Consider the following 23418-nt stretch of genomic DNA (forward strand, 5'->3'; position numbering starts at 1 on the left):
TACAAGTGAAATAAATCCTAATATCATGCAACAACTTATTATGATCCTAAAATTATGCAAAATATCTGAATACTATGCACCTAACCGTTGTAAAGTGTTTTATTGTATTCCTTTTTTCCTTTTTAATTTTAATTTATGCCGAGAAACCTAGTGTGTTCAAGGCCACTTTGTATTTGAGTTAACTTTTTTTTTTTTTTTTTTTTTCAAACTATGTTTTATAGATATTAATGGCAGCAACATCAACTCTGTTTTCTTTGCTTGTCCATCATGGTCCAACAACATCGATCATTCATGATGTTGATAGGAATTGGTATTCTATATGGATATGTGTCAAGATGTATTAGAGACTGCACTTGTGTATATATCTAGCTAATTCATCACACATGATTTGCTAGTCCATTTGCATTTCAATTGAGTTTGTTTGGATTATTATCAAATAATGGGTCCCATAGCTGGACTAAAACTAGAAAACATTTGCATTTGCAAAATGCATTTAGGCTGGCAGGAGCAGATGAGTGTGGGGTACCCTTTCTGAACATTCAATCTTAGAAATGGAAAAAATGTTGTGCATATTTTGTTTTAGGTGGTTTGAACAAACAGCTTGTAACAATGTTTGTGTTTAAAGACTAAAATGATTACTTTTTAATTGTCTTGCATATATTCGGCATTACCCCAAACCCCAAGATAATTATTTGAAATTTACTCAATTAACAAATCACATAGTTATGCTGATATACAACTCAGGATGAAGCTATTTGAAAGGGGGAAATTTCTGTCAATGGATGGGGCAGCACACAGCCAAAGCCTGAACAGCCTGTGCAAACATATTATACCATCATGTGCATGTGTGGAACGTGGATTTATATACCGAGATGTACGGTTTCTTTTGGTCATCACAGTCTTGCTTTTTTCAGTATCGTCAAAAAGAGACTCGTTGCTAGCTAGTCCAAGGAAACCAAAACTTAATTACTCCAAAACATAATCATAGGCATGTCGTTTTTTCACACCAACCCCGAACTAATTGGCTAAAACTTTCCATTAAGTATTTTATCCAAACGAGAACAGAGAGGAAAATACTAGCCTCTGATGGAAAAAGTTAGGTAGGCCCAATATTCCTTTTCAACCTCTCTAAAAATTATGAGGAAGCTTTCTTTGACGAAAAGGCTTAGACAGTGGACTATCCCACATTCATGATCATTACAAGGCAAGAATTATGAAACACGACATGAATGAATCGACATGAATGAATCAATGTGCCTTTGTTTTTCTCTACTTCTTCTCCGTCAAATCAATCACACATAAAAAATAGCATGACAAAGAAGAAAAAAAGGGCAGTAATAATTATAATCTCCACCTTCTTCCATGTTCCGACTCCAAAGTAATTTTTGCCAGTTCATGTAGAAAAGGACCAATGGAAGGCCCTATCAGCCACGTGTCATTAAACTGCAATTACCACTGATCAAAATCATATCTTTCATGTGTCTGTGATACGCATAACAATACCACCTCAAAAGAAGCGATGAATTTTTGTGAATCCACAAAAAACTAATGGTAAAAAATCGGATCACCAATAAAGCGAGACACAATTATTCGAGCTTTTTTTCCACAGTTTACGTGGCAGAAAATGTACAAGGATTCAGAAAATTTTATATATATTTTACGCCGTATTTGCGATTACACGTCATAGGGCGTGGGAACATGATTGGATACGGAAAACCTATTGCTGGTGATGGTGGTGTCTTCCTTTTCTCGCATCCACAACCGTTGGTTCATGAGAATCACAAACTTGGGTCTTAAATTTACACCCGAATTTCCTAGTCAACGAGCCTTTCCATCCAGCTGGGCCCGTTTTTTCAATCTTCTCGATCACTCTCTTCATTGTGGAACACTCGCGTTCCAGCTGATGCACCCGCGTCCTCATGCTATCCATGTCGAGACGCAGCACCTGATTCTCCCTCACCGCAGTCCTCCACGTGCCGCTCTCCTCCGTCGCCGCCGCCACCAAAACCCCCGCGTTGTTCTCCTCGCTTTCCTCCTCCACTTCCGTCCCCTCCTGCTCTTCTCGCAGCTGCGACAGCGCCGACGGCCTGCCTGACTCGAGCGGCGCCGTTTCGGCGGCGAGTAGAGTCCCGGCGATCGCGTGGCGGAGCTGTAGCTGCTCGAAGAACAGTACTTGCACCACCGCTCGTAACGGAAGACGCTCGTTCTGTGCCGCGTGTGTGCACGCTTCGAGTGTGAGTTTCTGGGAGTCCATCACTCCGCAAATCTTTTCTCGCTCCGACTCCGATATCCAAGGATGCGCCTAAAAAAGTTCCAAAAGTCAAATTCAAATTCAAATTTCGCAAACTACTTCAATTTTTGTACAAAAATTTCTAGAATTGTACCTTGAGGTACACATCAACGGCTCTGTAAAGACCGTCGTCGAAGAGTCGAGCCTGATCTGGAAGCGAAATCGCTAGGTGATAGAATTTGTCTGGTTTGAGATTCGCGTCAGAGGCGATCTCCGATAAATAACCGTCGATCAATTTTCCAACTAGCATTAACGCCGGCGATCTGACTCCGTTGTCTCCGTCTTCGCCTGTTTGGTTTGTTTCTTGCAATCCATCGAGGAAATGGCTTAAGATCCTCTCAACGCAATCAACGTCGTAGAGAGTTTCATTCAGATACGAATAGCTTGGAATTAAAAGGTCATCTAGTGTGGCTTGCTCGAGTTGCAATCCGATCTTCTTCTCCAACGCAGCTCTGCAAGCTTCAGAAGCGTTGAGTATATTCGCGGTTCTCAACAATCCGAATAGGAATCTCGTTGCTGTTGAAGACCTTGAGCTTTTCTCCAATGGAAGATTGGTGACTATAGTTTCCAACAGTTCCTTCTGTTCGGCTTCGGAGGCGGTAGTTGACGATGATGAAGAAGACGTTGATGGCTTCCGACTGGACCTAGAAGTTCCTGGAATGTATTTCTTTGCGTAGAACATCAAACAGCTCTCGATAATGTCAGGACTCAGATCTGTATCTCTCATCGCGAAGATCAAACGCTTGAACAACGGTAAACTCAGAAGCACCAAATCCTCAAACCACAGCTCCGCATTGCTAGCCCTAGATACAGCACTCTTTCTTCGTCCACCACCACCAACATAGCCGCTGCCGCCATCGATCCCATTCCACAAGATCTGCTGCTTCGTATACGAACTCCGACCTCCTCCGTCGATGGCGTCGCTCACCGGCCAACCGAACAGCGCCGGATCGGCGGAGGAAGCTCTGGAAGAGATCGAATCGATGCAACGCTGAGTGATCCCTAGGGTTTCCGCCATAGGCATTAACTTCTCGCAGGACTTCAAAGCTTTGATGGAGTCTCTGAGGCTTTTGAGCACAGACTGAGAAAAGAACCTCTCCGTCTTGGAAATGAGGTTGTCCTCGGAGTACTCCTCCGTCATTTCAAGAAACTCGCCGGCGCAACGGAGTGGCGCCACGTTGGCGGAGGTCACGTCGATCTTAACGCCGTAACAGAACTTCGCCGCCGTCTCAAACGTCTCCGAACCACCCGGAAATTCCGTTAGCGTTAAGTAACACTGTATCTCCTCAATTTCGTCACCGTCACTGTTTCCTTGTTCCTCTTCCGTTATTCGCGGTTGTACAGTACCAGCGTTAGTTTCTTGCTCCGTTATAAGCTCGTGAAGCTTTCGGCTCTTGGACATCAAAGGAAACTGAAATATCACATACAACAACAAGAATGAGAGAATGTAATATTGCATAGAAGAGAAGAAAAGAATTCAGAGATTGATGAAAAAAAAAAAAAAAAAAACCTTGTGGAGATGAAACGTCATGTCGTCGACTTCGATAACAATGTCGCTTGGCAAACCAGTGGTGCAAAACCATGCTTGACCTTTGGAGCTACTGCTGGGTTTCTCAGGCGCCGCCATTGCCTTGTGTCTCAGGTAATTAAAAAAAATATCTCTCGTCTATATATTTATCTGAGTCTATGAGAATTTTTTTGGTATAGGAAACTAAAAACCTAGATCCATGTATGCAAAAATGACATAATAAAGGGGGAGGGGGTGTTTGTCTTTTATAGTAGATGTAGATGGAAAAAACAAAGAGGAAAACTGGGATGTCTAGAAGAGTAGTAGTAGTAGGAGTTGAAAAACTTGAAAAGCCCTAATAACAAAAATTCTCTTGCTGTTTGGTGGGTGGGAAATGGACTTGACCTCCGTAAATCACTTCGCTTTCTCTTTTGTGTTTATTTTTTACACTGTCAAAGTAGTTGATTTTTTTGAGAAAATTTTAATAAAGTGGGAGAAACTGAAAAGTGTTGGAATCCAAAATCTCAGACCGGACAAATAGGGCATGAACAAATTTCGAAAAAGTGGATCATATAGTTGATTTACTTTTCCCAAATTTTCTTTCCTTTTGTTTTCGAATTACATCAGAATCTCAACCACTACTACCCATTGTCTCTCTTTATGTCCTGATGTCAAAGGGGGGAGGAAACAGAAATGAAAAAGGTCATGTCTTGAATTATAAAGAGAGGAGAGGAGAGGACCATAGGAATTGTGATTTGTGTGATCATATCCATGTCTAAACGTGAAATTGCTTGCCAACTGGGTTTCATCTGCTTTATTGCCTAAATAATTGAATATTTTAGTTAAATTCCAAAAAATCTCAATCGATCCCATATTAGTACAAATTTACATGTACATCTTATGATAGGGAAATACTACTATCCAGCATGCGAGAGACCAAGTCTATTTCCTAATCACCAACCCCACATTTTTGTACACCTTAATTTCGACCCTCATGTCACAACTAGGTGAATAAACTAATGTGACCCCGTGATTCTGACCTTAATATTGTTTTTTTTTTTTTTTTCTCTAAATTATTTCTTGCTTTTTGAGCTTTGTGGGCCATACAAGGTAGGTGCTGAGTCATTAATACTATTAGCATGGTCCACATGGGCTGAGAGAGTCATAAATTATAGGTGAATCGGAGTCATTACACTGGGAGAGGAGTTTCAAATATGTGATTTCAGCCGTATCAGATTGGATGTCGGATTTATATTGTTCATAATGATTCTACGAAAATATCATGAATATATTCTAATAAAAGAAAAATGTTTATAATAGGAGCTGTGTGTGAAGCTGTGAATATCACATGTACCACTTGGTTCAAATAAAGAAAGCTCTCAAATGTGTAATCTCTATCTTCAATTGGTTTTTTCCCCCCTTCTTGGAGTGGGGAGGTAATCTGAATGAAATTATCAATATTTGAAATTGTTGACCTCAGCCCATCAAATTCCGTTTGAAAATAAAACCAGTGTTCACTTTCATTTATATCAGCATTTCTACCCTTCTACCGTCCTTTGAATGCATTTATGGCCGTCTTTATGAGGTGACATGATAGGTGAGGAACATTCCTAAAAAAATTGGTGAGTGGTATGGGTAATCCAATTATAATTCATTTTCTGGTTTTAAAAAAAAAAAGACTAACTTTTTTCAAAATTTGGAGTTATTCTTATTTTAATCATTGCGTTTGATTTAATTTTTATATTTGTCATATCTTTTTTTTTTTTTTTTTTTTTGGTGAGTGTTTATGCAGGGGCTAGAATCCCTGAGTTGAAAGTCACTAGCATGACTAGTAATTCAATTGTCTATAATAAATTTTTTTTCTATCTAATACAATGATATTCCTGCATTTCATATCATTTTAGAGTTTTATAAAATAGTTAAATATAAATGGTATTGAACAATCAGATTACTAATAGAAATAGACGATATAATCGATATGAATACAAAATTAAACATGAATGGTCAAAATAAAATTTTGAAACATAAATAGTTAAAAATAATTAAAAAAAATCCTAAACTTTAAGGGGGTAAAAATGTACTTTAGTAAAAAAAAAAAAAAAATCAAAGACACCTTTGAGTTTCTGATCTCACAAAAAAATCATTTTAGAGTTTTATAAAATAGTTAAATATAAATGGTATTGAACAATCAGATTACTAATAGAAATAGACGATATAATCGATATGAATACAAAATTAAACATGAATGGTCAAAATAAAATTTTGAAACATAAATAGTTAAAAATAATTAAAAAAAATCCTAAACTTTAAGGGGGCAAAAATGTACTTTAGAAAAAAAAAAAAAAAAAAATCAAAGACACCTTTGAGTTTCTGATCTCACAAAAAAATCCTACTTTCTTTTTCCCTTTTTGTTCCTGTTTTTGCTTTTTTACGAGTATACTTTCCACTTTCTATCTGTTATATATATAATAACTTTTTTTAATATGTGCAATATTACTTTTCTATTTGTTCATTTACATCCTTTTTAATCATAGATTAATAAAGTTGTGAAAAAATAAAAAAACATTATGAAAAAGTTCTATTTGTAGACTTTTATTCATAATCGCTTGGGGTTGGAGTTAAAGATGCCGAAATCATTCAAGAAATGGACTTTAAAGTCTTTTAATATTTTTTTTTCTAGATAAAAGTCGCTTATTATTACTGCATTCGTTCTTTCACGTGGTCTGATGACTAATCATTGAGATAAAATGCACAAAAAAAAGTGGGATAGGTTGCTGTAGACTTGTAGTTATTTGGGCACATCCGTTTGGATCTTTTATAGGAAGACAATATAAAGCCAAACCATTAAAGTCCAAACTTTACCTAAACGCACAAGCAGATTTAGCTTCAAATTGCCTGTGTATATGTCACTTGTTTCTGTGCAAGTGCTAGTGCAAATTGGTGAAATTCAGGAACTTGCTGATCTCATTCCAAGAACTTCATGTCCAAATTTCAAACCTCTCTCTCTCTCTCTCTCTCTCTCTCTCTCACTCACTCACCCACTGAGTCACTGTGTGTGAGAGTGAGAGAGAGTGTTATATTAATTTAGCTTCAGTTACTAGCCAGTAAACTAAGAAGTGGGTCGAGCAAGTAAAAAGCACACATACCACGACAAAGCATAGAAAAGAACACCAAGCCATTTGCAAAAAAGCCCATGACTAGTGCGCCAAGTTTAAGCATTTTGAGCACCCTGCACGAGATTTGGGGGAAGTACTTGATTCTTTTATTAATTTAATTAATCCATACATTTTTTCGAAATGCAGTTTTAGCATTAGTCAACATATCTTGACTATACCCACATTACATTATTAATATGATTCTTCTTAGCTAAACTAGGAAAAAAGAGTATACTAGGACATGATCATATCCAACTAAGACTCACTTTCCATTATTTATTCATAGGCCTACCATGACTCTTAACTTAACTAATAGCAACTGCCCCCAGAATCCAAGGCATCTTCAATATTTTATTTTTCCTGCACAAAGCAACATCAATAACCCAATTACTAGGCAATCAATTCACATTAAACAAAGTAAATGCGGCCAATCCAAACCATTGGTACTTCTGTAAGCTGGTAGGTTCTTATTTGCACCATTTTACCTAACTTCAAAAAAAAAATTTCTTACCAGTTTAAAGGCTGATTTGAGTTCAAAATTTTTTTTTTTTAAATTTATTTAGAAATAAGGGTTCAAATGTTAAATGGAACGAAAAGCTAAAATTTTAATATAATTACATACTTATAATGCTACTTTTAAAGTAAGCATAAAATTTTCACTGTACTCCAATCAAGGAAAATCAACATGATAACATGATACTCTTTCCTCATATATTCATGGTGAAATTTACCGTGAATTTAATTAGTAAGATGTACCATAAATATTAGTATGTAACCTCATGCATATGCACAGGTATAATTAAAAACAATCACAATTATACAATTTAATTTATACTTTTTTTTAAAGATGTTGAAATTATACATGGTAGTAGCTTATATATTTTTTAAACCTTAGACTCTTCGGTTTTTTTGCCCAATAATTCACTTACCACAAAAATTAAAAAATTAGATGGACATGTGGCGCAAAATTGGACTTCAATTAAAATCCAATTTAGAATTTAATTGAAGTTGGACTTTTCGATTTTTACACTCAATAATTCACTTGGTAAAAAAATTAAAAATTAAATAATACATATGGCACATAATTGCACTCTAATTAAAATTCAATTTAGGATCTATTTGGATATCGTTTATTGCTGAAAACTAAAAATATTGTAACAAAATATTTTTTAAATATGTGAATAGTATCGTGGGACCCAATTTTGAAGAAAAATTTGCTGAATTAGAAACTTGTGGATCCCGTGAACAGTGTACAGGACCCACTGACAGCACCAGTCCCAGTGCTAAAAACGCCAAAACGCAAACGCACCCCTTTATCAGTTGTATCCAAATGGGTACTTAGATTCTAAGATTTTCTCTGAGTTTTGACTTTTAATATATATAGATAATTCACTTGGCAAAAAAATTAAAAATTAAATGGGATACAAGGCGCATAATTGGACTTCAATTGAAATTCAATTTAGATTCTAATTTGATTTTTTCTGAGTTTAGACTTTTAATATATAAAGGGTGAGAGAAGTGAGCATCATATTGTCATGCTTTAAAAGCATCTAATAATTGCTTTTTAATAAATATTTAATGAATGTATGATAACATTAATTATTAGTTTTTTTTTTTTTTTGGAGGAAAACATCAATTATTAGATAGAATATGCCTTGTTTATGCTATCATTTACTCCTGGCTACTGCTGATATATCATAACATTAATGAATTTTCATAGCACTTACCTTTGGGCATAAAATATTCATATCATATGTATTCTAAACATTCATATCTGGTTAATTAAAAATTTTCTATGTAACCCATCAAATTTTTTTTCTATGTTATTTAACTAATTTAATATTATATCCAAGAGTTAGATCCTTTTAGTATACACTACTGTCAGTTTCTTTAAGACATTTTCTCCTCTCCCCGTGTGTATGTTAAAATACTTAATATTCTAAAAAAAAAAAAAAAATTAACATTACACTCTCCATCACATTCTTTATTTAGGAATGCATTATATTAAAATAATAGTTTGTATCTTATTTTGTTTGGGTTCAAATGTTAGATGGAACGAAGAGCTAAATTTTAATGTAATTGCGTACTTATAATGCCCTTTAAAGTATGCATAAAATTTTCGGAGAAATTACACTTTACCACCCTAAACTATACACCAGATTACACTTTGCACTCTAAACTATTCAAATGCACACTTTGCACCCTAAACTATGGTCTTTGTTACACTTTGCACCCCAATGTTAGTTTTATGATTAAGTTAGACAGAAATTAATAGCATGTGACTTGCATGTGATTTTTTGTTTAAGTGTGACATGTTTAAAGACCAAAAAACCCTCTTCATAAACAATTAAAAAAAAAAAAAAAAAACAAAAGCTTAATTCTTTTTATTTTTTCCAGCTCTCTCTCTCTCTGTCTCGTGAGTACAGGTATAGCCCTCTCTCTTTGGTACAACTCTCTCTCTCTCTTTCCCCAAATTAAGAGCCTGTAACCCTAAATCCCCTAATCAAAAATATATTCGGCTCCACCAAATCAAAAAAGACAAAGTTAGTTTGATTTGGGGATTCAAGACCCATAAAAGATAAAAAAAAAATCCTTTTCTTTTATTCAAATTTCAAAGTCGCTTAAAAAATTAAGATGAAAAAGTGAGATATGGGTAAATCGGTGAAACCATATTAAGCATATTCTTTCAATATTTTTTGGAAGAATTTGGGTGACATACTATCTGAGTAGGGGCTGTCATTTCCAAGGACAAAACCACTATTTCTCAATTTGTTATGCATAGAGAAAAGTGGTAGACGTTCTTCCTTCTTCTACTATGCGCCTGACTTGAGTTCTTGCTTCTATAGATACCCCTTACCTCATATCAGAACTTCACTTGTTTCTTTATTACTCTTTTCTCTTTTTTTTTTTTTTTTTTTTTTTTTTTTATAGGCTTACACATTCTCCCCTTTCTCTGTGTCTTCTTCATAAATTTCATCTTCTCTCTCACTCGTATCCACATATCCAAGCATCCCAGCATGTATCTTGCCACTATTTTTTTGCGGTCTAACTTTTCTTTCCACCTTGAGGCAAATATAGAAACTACATAAATTGCATCAATTGCTTGATGAGTGAGAAAGGATAAAGATTGCAAAGCAGAGAGAGTATGATTAATAAAGAAAAAGACAAGTAGACAACGTTAGTTTAATTTGGGGATTTATGCTATGTTTGGATGTTGGGGGAAGGAGGGAGAGTAGAGTAGAGGGAGGAAGAGTAATTTAAATACCTTGTTTGGATGTTTTTTAAGGAATGAGGGAAAGGGATTTGGAGGGGTTTGAACTACTTCCAACCCCTCATTTTTAATTCCCCAAAATTGGAGAGATTTGGAAGGAGAGTGGAGCATAAAAATGCTTGACCAAATGAATTATCAAATTTACCCTTACTATATTAACAAAATTACAAATGAAAAGACTAATTATTCCCCTCCCCTTTACTTAATTTTAAAAACATCCAAACAAGATGGAGGATAATCATTCCCCTCTACTCTCCTCTCCATTACTCTCCTTCCCTCTACTCCCCTCTACTCTCCTCTCTCTCAAAACTTCCAAACATAGGGTTAGGGTTACAGTGTTTTGTTTTTAATTGTTTATGAAGAGGGTGTTTTGGTCTTTAAACAGTGTCACACCTAAGCAAAAATCACATGCAAGTCACATGCTATTAATTTCTGTTTAACTTAACCATAAGACTAACGTTGGGGTGCAAAGTGTAACAAATGTCATAATTTAGGGTGCAAAGCATGCATTCGAATAGTTTAGGGTGCAAAGTGTAATTTGGTGTATAGTTTAGGGTGATAAAGTGTAATTTCCCTAAAATTTTCATTGTTCTCCGATAAATGTTTACCGAATGTATGATACCATCAATTACTAGTTGGAATATGTGCCTTGTTTATGCTAGGAATTTATTTATTTATTATTATTATTATTATTATTTTTTTTTTTTTAAGAATAAAGAAGAAGTCTTTATTGAAAGGAAAAGAAACTAAGGACAGATAATAGCGGAAGCAAAACAAATTTCCTACAAAATAGTTAAGATTTGCCTATGGCTACTGGTGATATGTCATAACATTAATGAATTTTCATAACACTTACCTTAGGGCATAACATAGCATATGTATTCTAAACATTCATATTTGCTTCATCAAAATTTTTCTATTTTCATTCTCAAAAAAAAAAAAAAAAAAAAAAAAAAAATTCTATTTTGATCTTATTTTTTCTATTTTACTTGGCCAATTTAACAATATTTTCCATCACATACTTTATTTTGCAATGCATTATATTAAAATAATATTTTTTTATCCTATTTTGTTCTCTCTCTCTCTCTCTCTCTACCATAGCCAAAGCAAAACCTAAGCCTCTTCTCTTCACCTCTGTCGATGATCCTTACTAACAACTCACCCCCTTCTCTCTCCCCATCCTTTCATCCTAACCTCTCACCTTCTCTCTCTCTCTCATCAGACTTAAGCTCCTATCACGGACAAATCTGCCTTACTCTGCCCACCACTAATCTCATCCTCATCGTGTCTTGGTGGTAATTTTTTTTTCTTCACTCGGATTGACTAAACCCAAATCTCAACCCATCATATTCATTGGTAACCATCTCCATTTTCCACTGGTAACCTATCACACACCCAAACCCACTATACAAACCCGCAATCCATCACACAACCATTAATGCAAAACCTAACAAAAAGTACAAAGGTGGGCAACAATGGAATACTCACCCAAACACAACAACTTCTCCCTTCGATCTAAACCCTAATCTTCAATGCCTATATAACAATTGCTTCCAATTTAAAGCACCGGATATGAATGCTCTAACACCACCATTATATTATAATTAATCTCTTGATTGTCAAGTAATCTGCTTGGACTAAAAAATCCCTAACGAATTTAATAGATTAATTAGATTTTGTCAATTTGTAGTTAACATATATGTCAAAACTTGCAGTTATAATACCTTGGTAGTTGAAGTTGAACCAGAAACTTGCGATGGTTGCTGGCTAGTTGTCTCCTTGGAGGGCATGGTAACTCCAGGCCAGGAGCGGCACATGCAGTGCTTTCCCTCATCAATGCTGGCATACAGGGTTTTCAGGTGCTTCCCACAACCTCCCCAGGAGGTTTTCCCACACTGCTTGCACTCCACCTGAAAACACATACTTTCTTTGAGCTAAGTTTAAGGTGTATGGTGCTTCACCTTATTCAATTTTGAGTTATATAACATCTCTCTACCACGTTGACATCACCGCCCTTTTTATCTTTATTTTTGCCTCTTAATAGTCACTGCGCAACAGCCAACTATTGAAGACATCGATTTGCATAGAAATACACCTACTATCTTCTCCGAAGCGCTTCATACCAGTTTGTCCTTTGACAATAAAGTCAATAATTATGCAGTATGCAAGTGCAGAAAGGCCAGTGCAGTTTTGGCATACTTAAACTAGATTGTTTCAATGAGACAACAATATGAATATTTCATCAAAGACGGCTTTGTACTTGTTTGCAACCTTATATGTTGTCAAATGTCAATAAAGGGCTGGCACATTATCCATCGCCTACACCAATGGTTGAGTTAGTTTGATCTTTAACTTTTCAATCTTTTTTAGTATGTGGGATTCACAAGAGACCCCTTTTGCGGTTTTGCCAATGGCGAACCAACTAGCTATAGGGAATCTCTCTCTCTCTCCCTTTGGTTATTCAACATGGAAGCCGGCCTGCCAATCACCATCATGTCATGGCACTTTAATAGGATTGGCTACACGTACTATCACCCCTTGGGTATAGTTGTTGGGCTGTAGCTCACGAGTCATGAGTCATGACATTGGCCTGCATTGGATGCCATATTTCGCATCATACCTACCCCTTCCCTATGACATCAAGAAATCCCACATTGACAATGTGCACACACTCAGAATACTACTTATCATAGTGCCAAGCTTTATGATAAAGGTAATTTCTGAATATGTTTAACAGATTTACCATATATCCTAAAGCTGAAAGTTACTAGGTAAACAGACTCAACTAGCTGACATTACGATTTGTTTGTTCCCCACCTATAAGATTCACCCTCATGTTTTACATATCACAAATTACACAATAAAATTCTAAAACTACAAACTCAATTGAAATGAAGTGTAAATTCGGCAAAAAAAAGTGTATAGCCTTTTTGCTTTTTGTCTCATCTTTTAGCAAATAAGCAACAAAACTAATTTATTTGAAAATAAACTAACATTTATCAGTTTGTCTCACATTTAGAAAATAATCTACCTAAAATTACGGGATGTCAAAATCAATCAAAGGATGTTGATAAGACTACTTCGGAGGGCTTTTCTAGTGAAGATAAGGCATGTGACTAACGCCAGAATCAAAAGAACCCTCTGATCGCACATCATGACTCATGAACATGGGTGGGTCATTTCATCAAACACTAATTAGCCCAATTAAAGGAAATAAATTGCCCACACTTCTACATCAAGATAAGATTAGAGTAATGTTCTTAACACCATATTACAAAGGAAGGTCAAATAGGAATCCTACCTTACAAAAAAGCATAGTACCCTCATACCGCACAGCCAACTATGGTCAATGCAGTTCGGGGGCTGAAAGACAACAATATTTTGTCTGGCGAATGGAAACATTTTATCTAGAGTAAAAGTTTAAACAATTTGCAGTCACCTAAACATAGAACACCGAACACCAGGATGCAGATACTTCACAAGGTTTTGCCATCACCTTTATTTTCTGATGAATCCAATGCTGGTTTCTTTGTTTGACTTGATTCGTCAGAGCCTGAGCTCGTCAACACTCGCTTGACTCCTCTTCCTACCACGCCTAGATGTGTGACTCCGGAAGACCCATTTGTGTGCGCAGTAGAAACAGTTGGGGAGTCAAAACCTCCATTGCTGTTTGCAGTACCCATCTGTGAGGAGTTCATCACTGCTGGAGATGCACTCTTTTCACTGACTCTTGACTTAAGAGCTGCCATCCCCAGGATTTCGGAAAGGATTGACTTCGGATTTAGGGCCACTTGTTGAAGATCTTCAAGCTGCAAAGCAAAGGATGGATGATGTACTCAGGATGAAGTTACATATGCACTTTTTCAAATTCTTACACAAAAAAAACTTACCTTCTTCTCTAGCTCACCACAGAGGCCAATGAGTGTTTCAATCTCTGCTCCTTTTTCTGTCACAGAATTATCAGACTCAGAAACATTGGTGTTTACACCCTGATCTAGCTCAGAAGCAGTAGATGAAGTTAATGATTCTGAAACACTCTTTACTTCATTTGTGAGTCGCTGCACCCGAGACTTGCAAACTGACACAGCCTTCTGGCAATAAGGAGTGGCCTCCTCAGGTTTGGAACCAATCTCCAGACACAAACATATCCGGAAATTTCTGAAGTTCTACAGTTAAGGTTGGCACTCAATGGGAACAAAAGAAATAATTTCTGATATACATAACAATTAATGAACTCATAAACCTTACTGCTTATCAAATCAAAAGCTCACAAAATACATTCATTTATTGGAAACTTCTCTCTACATAAATAAGGTCTGAGCAGTTACTGAAGATGGACATCTCAATACGTAGGTATATTCTACTTGAAAAGGATACAGTTCAGCTATCTGTCTACTGTCCGGTTCAACCAGCCGTTCTAAGATAGATAGTGCTTTCTGGTAGTCACTGAGTGAAGTTTCAATGTCCTCTACATGGAACATAACCAAGACATAATTCATGTTTAAGATAGATAAGAGGCTTTCATAGAAATCAACCACAAAGATTATTATGGAATCAAAAAGGAAGAATAAAAAAAAGGGTAATGATCTCCATAAACAACAAAAAGAAATCCACCCAAAAAAAAAAAAAAGACATACCTCTTTCCAGAGCAACTTCTGCCAGTGCTGATAATATGTCCACTTTTTCTATTGTGTCATCTGCCTGTTTTTCAACAATTGCTCTTGCAATATCTAGCATTTTCCATGCCAAATCAAGGTCAGACTCATCCTCATCAGCTTCAGCCAGATCCTCAACTTCACTATCCCCATCATCATCTTCTTGGTCTTTTCCACTGGAAACTGAACCAGAACAAAGAAAGAACAAGAGAGTAAGAAACTAACCTGAGGACACAATCTCAAATTATGATGACAACAATACAAGAGTATCGTAATCTTGTAGACGCTAACTGAAAATGGTAAAAGGGACAAACTACGAAGATGAATGTCCTCAACTTAATGTATTAATATTCAATAATTAAACTCAGTGTCTTATCACTACAACACTGGGGAGTCCAATATTTCATTCTCAACCACAATCAAAGTGCATTTAGATCCATATCCATTAAGAGCCAATTAAATCCCACCTAGTCACTTCTCTTTAGGTAATTTTTCATTTAAGAACCATGCCTGTGGGTAAATAGGAATGTGAATGTGTTTGTGACACATAAAGATTCCAGTGGTATTCAATATGTAATTTACACAGCCTGTTGTCCTATAAGGTTGAAGGTGCACTATTTAAATTGGCTAATCTAAACCAGAATCTGGGAAAATAAACAGCATTGAGGATGTTAAACCATCAGAGATTGTGCATTCTCATGTGCATATATACACTACATTTGAGGCATCACCATTATCTCAATAGCTTACATATGAGTCTGTCTATTTGCACATCAGTGCCTAACTCACATATAGAACACATTCTAGCTATGAATAGATAAATTTTGTTGTTAAAGGATCAATTAGAAGGGCATGAAACACACATAAACATAATTTAGACAAGGAAATTGTGAAGTACACCTGAAGTTAGAATGTTAGATTATTGTACTCAACAAATTAGACAAAAACATAGTGTTCACAATACAAAAAAGAAAGAACCGATGGCAAATGAAGATTCTCCAACAAAGATAAATTTCATGTTTGTAACATACCAAACATAACATATACATGAATTTAACTTACTCAGGTTTGTGGGTGCATGTTCAAGAACCAGTAACAATTATTATGGTGATAACTTCACAAAACGGTTCATATTGAAAGACATTGCTCTTTATATATGTAGTTCAAAAGATGGGACTGGGATCTTTGCAAGCAGCTATACTAGTAACAGACAGAAATGGGCACAATGTCTTTTGTATGCCAAAAATTGTCTGAAACACTTTTTGATTGGTAACAGTTATCTGAAACTCATTGGCCATATCACGCATTGGATATCAATTCACACAAATGAATTTGCTGCCAAAAAAAATGTAAATTTATGCACAGAAACATTTGCATTGCTTCATTTATGAGCAAAACAAAAAAAGAAAATTGATAAACAGGTATTAGTTTAAACAAATTATCAATAAATGTAATGAGCAAGATACTTACCATCATCTACTGCTCCTTCCTGATTAGTCGTACTAGCACTCTGTTCAGCATTACTTGCAACAGAAGCAGTTGATGATTCCCCCTTTAAAGTATTCTTAACAGAGCCATCTTTAGTAGAGTTTTGTTGAGAATCACCCTCCTTTTTGGGTACAGCACCCAATGGATCAGCCTCATCTTGAGCCTTGTACAGCAAAGTACATCCATATTTGTAGTATGCACGGACACATTCGGGAGCAAGTTCACCATAATGGGCAACCCTAATTTCATAAAATAAGATCAAATACAACTCTACCCACAAATCATCTGGCATAGATGCAGGGGTGGCATTACACTTAATTCAGGGGTTTCAAACAGTGTTGTTAAAAGCGCTAAGCGCACTTAAGCGCAAAGGCCTCCTGAAGCCTAGGCACAAAGCGCAAGTGCACGCCTGATCGATGTGAAGCGCACATTTTTAAAAAAATTAATAAATTAAAAAAATATATATTAATGATCAATACAACAATCAAGTGATCAATTAATCATATAAATTACAATAAAACATTTTATAACATTTATATAATTCATTTGTGCTTTACAAAATATATGCAACCATGATATTTGATGGCCATGATTACAAAACATAGTTGAATCAAAATAGAAGTATAGAACCAAGAAGGCAAAGGCTAAAAAGTACTAGAATGTTAAATAATGTTATCTTTGTGAGTGTCTGATTTAGCGTCTGTTTGTGTGGTTGTGGTTAAAAGTTCAAAAATATCTAAAGAGATAGGCTTAGGTGTATGGTAGCACACCACACTATTAGTTTTTATATATTAAATCAATAGCTTATATCAAACATATTTAGATCTAATGGCTAAAAATCAAATCAAGATTAAAAAAAAAAATTACAAAAAGCTCAAAAAAGTGCGCTTTGCGCTTAATAAAAAAAACTCAAAAAAGTGCACTTTTGTGAGGGCGCTTCGCTTTAGAGGGAAAAAGCCCCAAGGGCTCTGTGCTTTGCGCTTAAAGCTCGAAAAAGCGCGCTTTTGTGAGGGTAGTTCACTTTAGAGGGAAAAAGCCCCAAAGGCTCTGCGCTTAAGCACGCTTTTAACAACACTGGTTTCAAATGAACCCCTTGACTTAAAAAAAAAATTATATATATAACATTTTTTTATTAGTGTAATTTACTCTTCAAAATATTTTTGTACACCCTAACTTAAAATTTACACATTACGTGCCTCCTGGGCATGAGGATAAACTGCTTAACCCGTCAGGGGTGAAAAGCCCCTGAATTACCCGGTAACTGGTTCTGGCGGGTGGGGTCAGTTGCCCGTAGGAGTTTGATTAACAATGAGGATTGTTGTACAGTATGCTCTGCGACGTGCAACTAATCTGAGTGAAGTTCTCCTATGTTATCAAAAAAAAAAAAAAAAAAAAAAAAAATTTACACATTACGCTTACAGATCAGCTCATCTCAAAATCAAATAACAACACAATTCACAAATCACTCCCTCTCTCGAATCTCATCTCATCTCTCTTCTCTATCTGACTATCTTGGTATTTCCAACTCTAAGAGCAAAATGTGAGTGTTTGAGTGTCTCTCTCTTTAATTATTATAAATTCATGTTTGTGTGTGAGTGTTTGATTTTGATTGTGTGCGTTATTATTATTATTGTTTGTTATAATGTTATTTGTGTGAATGTGTATGTGTAGTATACATATAATATAACTTTATATAATTTAATAATAACACAGAGGGTTGGTTACATGGGTGTGTATCGTTATCATGTTATAATAAATTTTTGTTATGAAGTTAGTGATTCAAGAAAAAAATTAGTAAAAATAGTAATTGTTCAAGAATTTGATTGGTCAAATAGATATTTAGTATATTATTTATGTATGGATGAGTGTGGTTGCATGGGTCAATAATTAATACAGTACAAGTGAGTTGAGTTTTGTCATTCAATTTAAAATATTTATAAAAACAATGGCAAATAAATAATAAGAATGGCATAAAAATAAAAAATGTTATACAAACATAACAAAGTAAAATAGTCACATCTACCCTCGTTGACAACAGATAATGACAACTAATCACTATCGTGTAACAATTTCAAAATACGAAAACTAGTAGAAGGAAATTATAAAACTCCATGTATTTGAGGGTTTTTTTTTTTTTTTTGGTTGATATCTCAGTATATTGAAGTTCTATTTTTATTAAATTTTGGTCAATTGAAATTTCTTAATGACCCCCCTGAAAAAAAATTCCCTGTAGACGCCATTGCTTAAAGATGAAGAATCTTACAATTCCAAATGAACTGAATCAACAAGATTGAAACAAATTCATATGAAAATCAGGGTTTTCAAATTGTGTGAAGCTCCATTTAACAATCTTAAGCAATATTTGAAAAAAAAAATTCTAGTTTATGATAAACACACACACTGTGGCTAAACTGAGCAAAACCCTAGAAACAAAAGGCACCTAAGCAAATATGCAATAGCTGATAAGAAATGCTTTTCCACCTAAAATTCAATTTTCCTCGAGAATTTCTCAGCAACCAAACAGAAAAAAAAGTGGAAAAAGGCGAAACCTGATTTCTAGGGCACGGCTGAAGCACTCGGCGGCCTCGTCGAAATCGTTGTCCTTGAGAGCCTTGGAGCCCCTATCCATCAAGTCGTCGGAAAACTCCAAGGACTTCTCGTCGGAGGAAGAGAGGGCCGAAGTCTCGGCTCCGTTGTTGATGTTGTTGTTGCAAGTGGACTCGGTGCCTCCCTGAGCGTTGGACTCTATGGTGGCGTCGTTGGAGGTGTCGGCATTTGGGGCTAGGGTTTCGTCCCCTTTCATTGTGACTGAGGCCTCTGATTCCGATGTGGGATTCTGACTGTCTTTCTCTTCCACCATTGCTTTTTTGAAATGGGAGGGTTTCGTGTTTTTCTCTTTTCGGTGCTTCAAAAAAACTAAAACCCTCTTATTGTTGTGGCGGAAAAAGTAATATATAGAGAGGGAGTTCAAAGTAGAAAGATGAAATTATACGACACGTTGCGGCCATACTTCTTATGCCACCTGAAGCGTATATCAAAGTCAAGGTGTACAACAATTAAGAGCGCGAATATTGCTGTCAATCTAAGATGTCCGAATTACCCCAAAAATGGTTTTGCATAATAGTTTATTTGTAAATATTTTTTTTTCCTTTCTAAGAAAAGAAGCCTGTAGATTTTATTATAGTAAATTCAGTCAAACCAGCTAAGATTATAGGATTGGAATATAAAGGAATATTCTCCATTAACACCAATAAATCACTAATATGTCTAATATGTGTAGTAAATTCAGTTATACCAACTAAGATTATAGCATTGAGATGTAAATGAATATCATTTATCCACACTAGTAAGTTGCTAACATGTTTAACATGCCTATTAAGGTTGTGAGTTATAAAATTATCTCATCTTCGAATGTAAGAAAAACTAACACCATTAAAGAAATTTATAAGTATCTTCACATCCGTAATCAAATGACTAAAAGAAGCAAAACACTCTTCTTCACCTTTCAAGGAACTCTACTTTCAAATCACCCTCAGGAATGATATATGAAATGTTGAAGTCTTGTGCAAAAATCAAAATTCTCACTGCCGCCAATGCTTCCACTTCAACAACTATAGGGGGGAACACACTTCTGGGACATGGAGGCTAAAACCATCCTCAACTCATTTTGAATCACTCCCACTAAACCTATAACTCCATCCTCTTTGAAAGTGCCCCCATCAAAATTAATTTTGAATATTGATGTTGAGGGAGGTTACCATCTAACCCGAGAAGGGATGTGGGTTATGTAGATAACCAATTTGAGTGGGAGAGCTCGAATAAAATTGGCGAGAGTAGACATGGCATTAAGAATGACTTGATCAGTGGGAAAACTTTTGTTACTAAGGTTAAATATGAATATATACCATACAATTAATAAATAAGGGTAAATTACAATAATCTTCTTTGAAGTTTTACGAAGTAACACCCTATCCCATATGTTTTAAAAAATGACACCCCAACCCTTGACATTTTTATAAATTCTAACAATTAAATCATATCCTCTCATACTATTACTCCCTCTACCATAATATTCCATTAAAAAAAAATTCCTACACATTTAACAAATTTAAAGGAGTTGTGTCATTTATTCATAAACCCCAAAGGGATAGTGCCATTTGGCCCATAGTTTAGGTAGGTTTTTTTTTGGTGGAATATTATGTAAAAAAAAAATATTTGATAAGGTATGAACTATATGTTACAATTATACAAACCTCAAAGGATAAATTGATAAAGTGTCTTTTCTTAAAAGGGAAGTATTATTTTATAAAACCTCAAAATATAACTGTGGGAGGAGTAAGATCCGAGTACAGAATATAGCCTGTGAGCCCAATTCAAGGAGGTAGAAGAACCCATCCCCACATTAGTCCTGAACTAACATGTAAATGAGAACTCGTGAATAAGGGACGAAGAGGCTGACCACCAGAGGGTCAGGTCGAGGAGCGAGCACTCCTCAGGAGGTATAGGCAAGTCACTTACACTAGGAAACAAAATACTGAAGAAGATGGTAGAGACGTGCAAGCAAAGAAGAAGGGAAATATCCTGATAAAGTAACCATCACTTCTGCATTCAATGCACTGCACCAACTTAGCTGGCCGTATTAATAAAGGAATGACCCCTGAACAACGCCTTCATAGCTTGCAGCACATTCTACCACCTTCAACAAAACCTTGATAGGACAAGCATTCAAGGGAAGGTCTGTGACTGTACAAGTGGAGAGGTGGGATGCAATTCAATTAGTTATATAAAGAAAGGAAACCCCTCCAGAATAGGGGACGAAAAAGAAAAGAAAAAAAAAAAACCGTACTTTATGCAACATTATCTTGTAACCAAGACTAAATATTATATGAACAATTCCTCCTCAGCCTTACCGAGGAAGTGTTAATCCCAAATTCAACTTCTTTTTGAGAATCACTTGATGTTTTTCCTTCATTAATTTACTAGCTAAACTATACAAGCAAACCAAGATTAACCTTGCAAACCCTTTCTTTAACAAATTAATTGTATTGGGCCCTTATATTCAAACAACCTATTCTCATTTGGCTTAGCTGGTTTGAGCCCTCACAATAACGTACCCAATATATAAATAAGCACAAGTATAATATATGAATATGGGAATAATTTAAACTTATTTTCTAATCCAAGAAAATAAGCTAACAATGTCAATAAATTGCAAATCTCTTAACATTTATTTTTAAGTTATTGATAATATAAGAATTTATTTCATGGTAAATATTATATAAGATAAATTACCTTCATAGCTAAGAGCCTTAAAGCTCAATGACACCTTCTAATCTATATATAAAATAATAGGTGAAGCAGAGAGAGTGTGAAATTGAATTCCAAATTAGAACTCTAATTTTGTGTCATGTTTAGAATCTGAAATTGAAGTTGAATTTTGCATCATGTGGCTAAATGTATGTGGGCTCATTCTCATTAAAACCACTTCTATGTATCGGGTCAAGTGAGTTACTGTGCTAATTAAGTTTTTTCTTGATTTTGTAGTCAAACGTGAAAACCAAAGAGATTAATATTGGCGATAAGAACTTGGTTTGGGTACATTGCATAATTTCCAAAAAGATAGCAAAGCCAGAGTTTGCATCTTTGTTATAAATTGCTTACAAAGTTTGCATCTTTACATTTGCACTGAGTTTCGGATTAAAGTACTTTCTTCTTGGTTCTGACATTAAGTTTTGTTTACTATTCACTTACAAAGTTTGCATCTTTACATTTGTTATAAATTGCTAATATGTGATTAGATGCACATTATGCCTAAAATTCACTATCCTTATATTTGGCTTTTTGTTCAGATTTGACACCTATAAAATAAAGAAAGCACTGCTGTGGACCGATGGATGATACTTTTTGTAGGCTGTAAAGGAACTTAGTGATCAATGGAATCTCACGCAAATTGGAGAGGGACCCGGCTGTAGATGTCTGGATGGCAGATGTGAGTCATTATGTTTTTAAAATGTTCAATGAAGGTAAAGGTTATGAACAATATAAATTTTCCGGAGAGAGATTTATTATTCTATATTTACGCAAGTTTGGTCGCCTTCTTGGAGTGAATCACTCCACCCTGTCTTTCTATTGAAATTTTTTATTCAGATTGTTACTGTAAGGACACGATTCTCAAGCGGCCCAACGATGACGCTGGGCTCGCACGTGATGGATCCCTCACAATAAATTTTGTAGAGAGTGGGCTTAAAAGGCTGGAGTTGGGTCACGGGACGTTAGTACAGGCCGGACATTAGATAAACCTAGACTGAAAAAGACTTTAGTCCGGTCATCTAAGCCCATTAACTTTATGAATTGAGGGATTGGACTCCTCGGATCATGTCCGAGGAGCACTAATGTATCCTCCGGTTACCCGTCGATGGGTTATCCTTAGTGGAGCGTATATACTTTCCGGGCATTCTCATTCCTGGAGTCTTTCTTAGGCAGTGAGATGGATTCCCCCCCCCCCTCCTTTTTGTTACCTTGTGTTTTCTTTTATACTAGCCTACGTTCATTATCCCCCGTCCACGTGTAGGGTCGACTTTTCCAGGACAGAGATTTGTCCCATCAGTCTCATCCCGAAATTGTGGGAGATGGTCCATAAAGCCTAAGAATCCGGCTCTGTTAGGTGCGGTGTCATGTCAATGAAGGGTATTAAGGACTATTTCCCTGAGATATTTTCTGATCTTTTAAGTTTGCTTGTACTCCACTTTCGTCAATGGGATTCTGGGTCTTCCGAGGACTGAGCGGTCCTCGGACGTATCTTTGAGCCATATCGGGCTCACCATTTTTGGGCTTGGGCCCTGGCCTCCTTTAGCTTGGGGCCTGTGGACTCCCTATAAGCGAGCGAGCCGGGCCCATAAACTATTGGGCCCCACAATAGCCCCTCAAAACCCTGCTGTCCAACGTCTTGGTTGGAAAGGTGGGTTTTGGTAATACCGAGCCTTAACTGCGGCTCATTTAATTCGGCCCTTGATCAACGTTGGCGACTCTTCACCTCCACGAGGAATGCGTCG

At 35.9% G+C, this 23418-nt stretch overlaps 2 protein-coding genes and 1 long non-coding RNA gene across 3 annotated transcripts; all 3 read right to left on the reverse strand.

Moving 5' to 3' along the window:
* Positions 1–1578: 1578 nt before the first annotated feature.
* LOC126732632 (BTB/POZ domain-containing protein At5g66560) lies at positions 1579–4508 on the reverse strand. The gene is made up of 3 exons (XM_050435593.1): positions 3801–4508; positions 2385–3701; positions 1579–2302 (listed from the first exon to the last, which is right to left on the reverse strand). The coding sequence occupies exons 1-3, from the start codon at positions 3915–3917 to the stop codon at positions 1718–1720; spliced, it is 2019 nt and encodes a 672-aa protein (XP_050291550.1). The 5' UTR covers positions 3918–4508; the 3' UTR covers positions 1579–1717.
* Positions 4509–7036: 2528 nt separating this feature from the next.
* LOC126732633 (uncharacterized) lies at positions 7037–12617 on the reverse strand. Its single transcript, XR_007659515.1, has 2 exons — positions 11948–12617; positions 7037–7312 (listed from the first exon to the last, which is right to left on the reverse strand). It is a non-coding gene; the product is annotated as an uncharacterized LOC126732633 (long non-coding RNA).
* Positions 12618–13427: 810 nt separating this feature from the next.
* Positions 13428–19350, reverse strand: LOC126732634 (NASP-related protein sim3). Its single transcript, XM_050435594.1, has 6 exons — positions 18916–19350; positions 16349–16605; positions 14861–15061; positions 14601–14691; positions 14114–14381; positions 13428–14032 (listed from the first exon to the last, which is right to left on the reverse strand). Exons 1-6 carry the CDS (start codon positions 19224–19226, stop codon positions 13700–13702), a joined length of 1461 nt encoding a protein of 486 aa, XP_050291551.1. The 5' UTR covers positions 19227–19350; the 3' UTR covers positions 13428–13699.
* Positions 19351–23418: the final 4068 nt, after the last annotated feature.

Source organism: Quercus robur, chromosome 6 (assembly GCF_932294415.1).
Source record: "Quercus robur chromosome 6, dhQueRobu3.1, whole genome shotgun sequence".
In the NCBI taxonomy this organism is placed as follows: domain Eukaryota; kingdom Viridiplantae; phylum Streptophyta; class Magnoliopsida; order Fagales; family Fagaceae; genus Quercus; species Quercus robur.

Coding starts and splice junctions, on each gene's coding strand:
- LOC126732632 (XM_050435593.1), bottom strand. CDS start 3,917: ATGGCGGCGCCTGAGAAACCCAGCAGTAGCTCCAAAGGTCAAGCATGG. Junction 3,702..3,800: donor TGACGTTTCATCTCCACAAG/GTTTTTTTTTTT, acceptor GTGATATTTCAG/TTTCCTTTGATGTCCAAGAG. Junction 2,303..2,384: donor CCGTTGATGTGTACCTCAAG/GTACAATTCTAG, acceptor GAACTTTTTTAG/GCGCATCCTTGGATATCGGA.
- LOC126732634 (XM_050435594.1), bottom strand. CDS start 19,226: ATGGTGGAAGAGAAAGACAGTCAGAATCCCACATCGGAATCAGAGGCC. Junction 16,606..18,915: donor AGCCGTGCCCTAGAAATCAG/GTTTCGCCTTTT, acceptor TTATGAAATTAG/GGTTGCCCATTATGGTGAAC. Junction 14,382..14,600: donor AGTAGACAGATAGCTGAACT/GTATCCTTTTCA, acceptor GTAGAACTTCAG/AAATTTCCGGATATGTTTGT.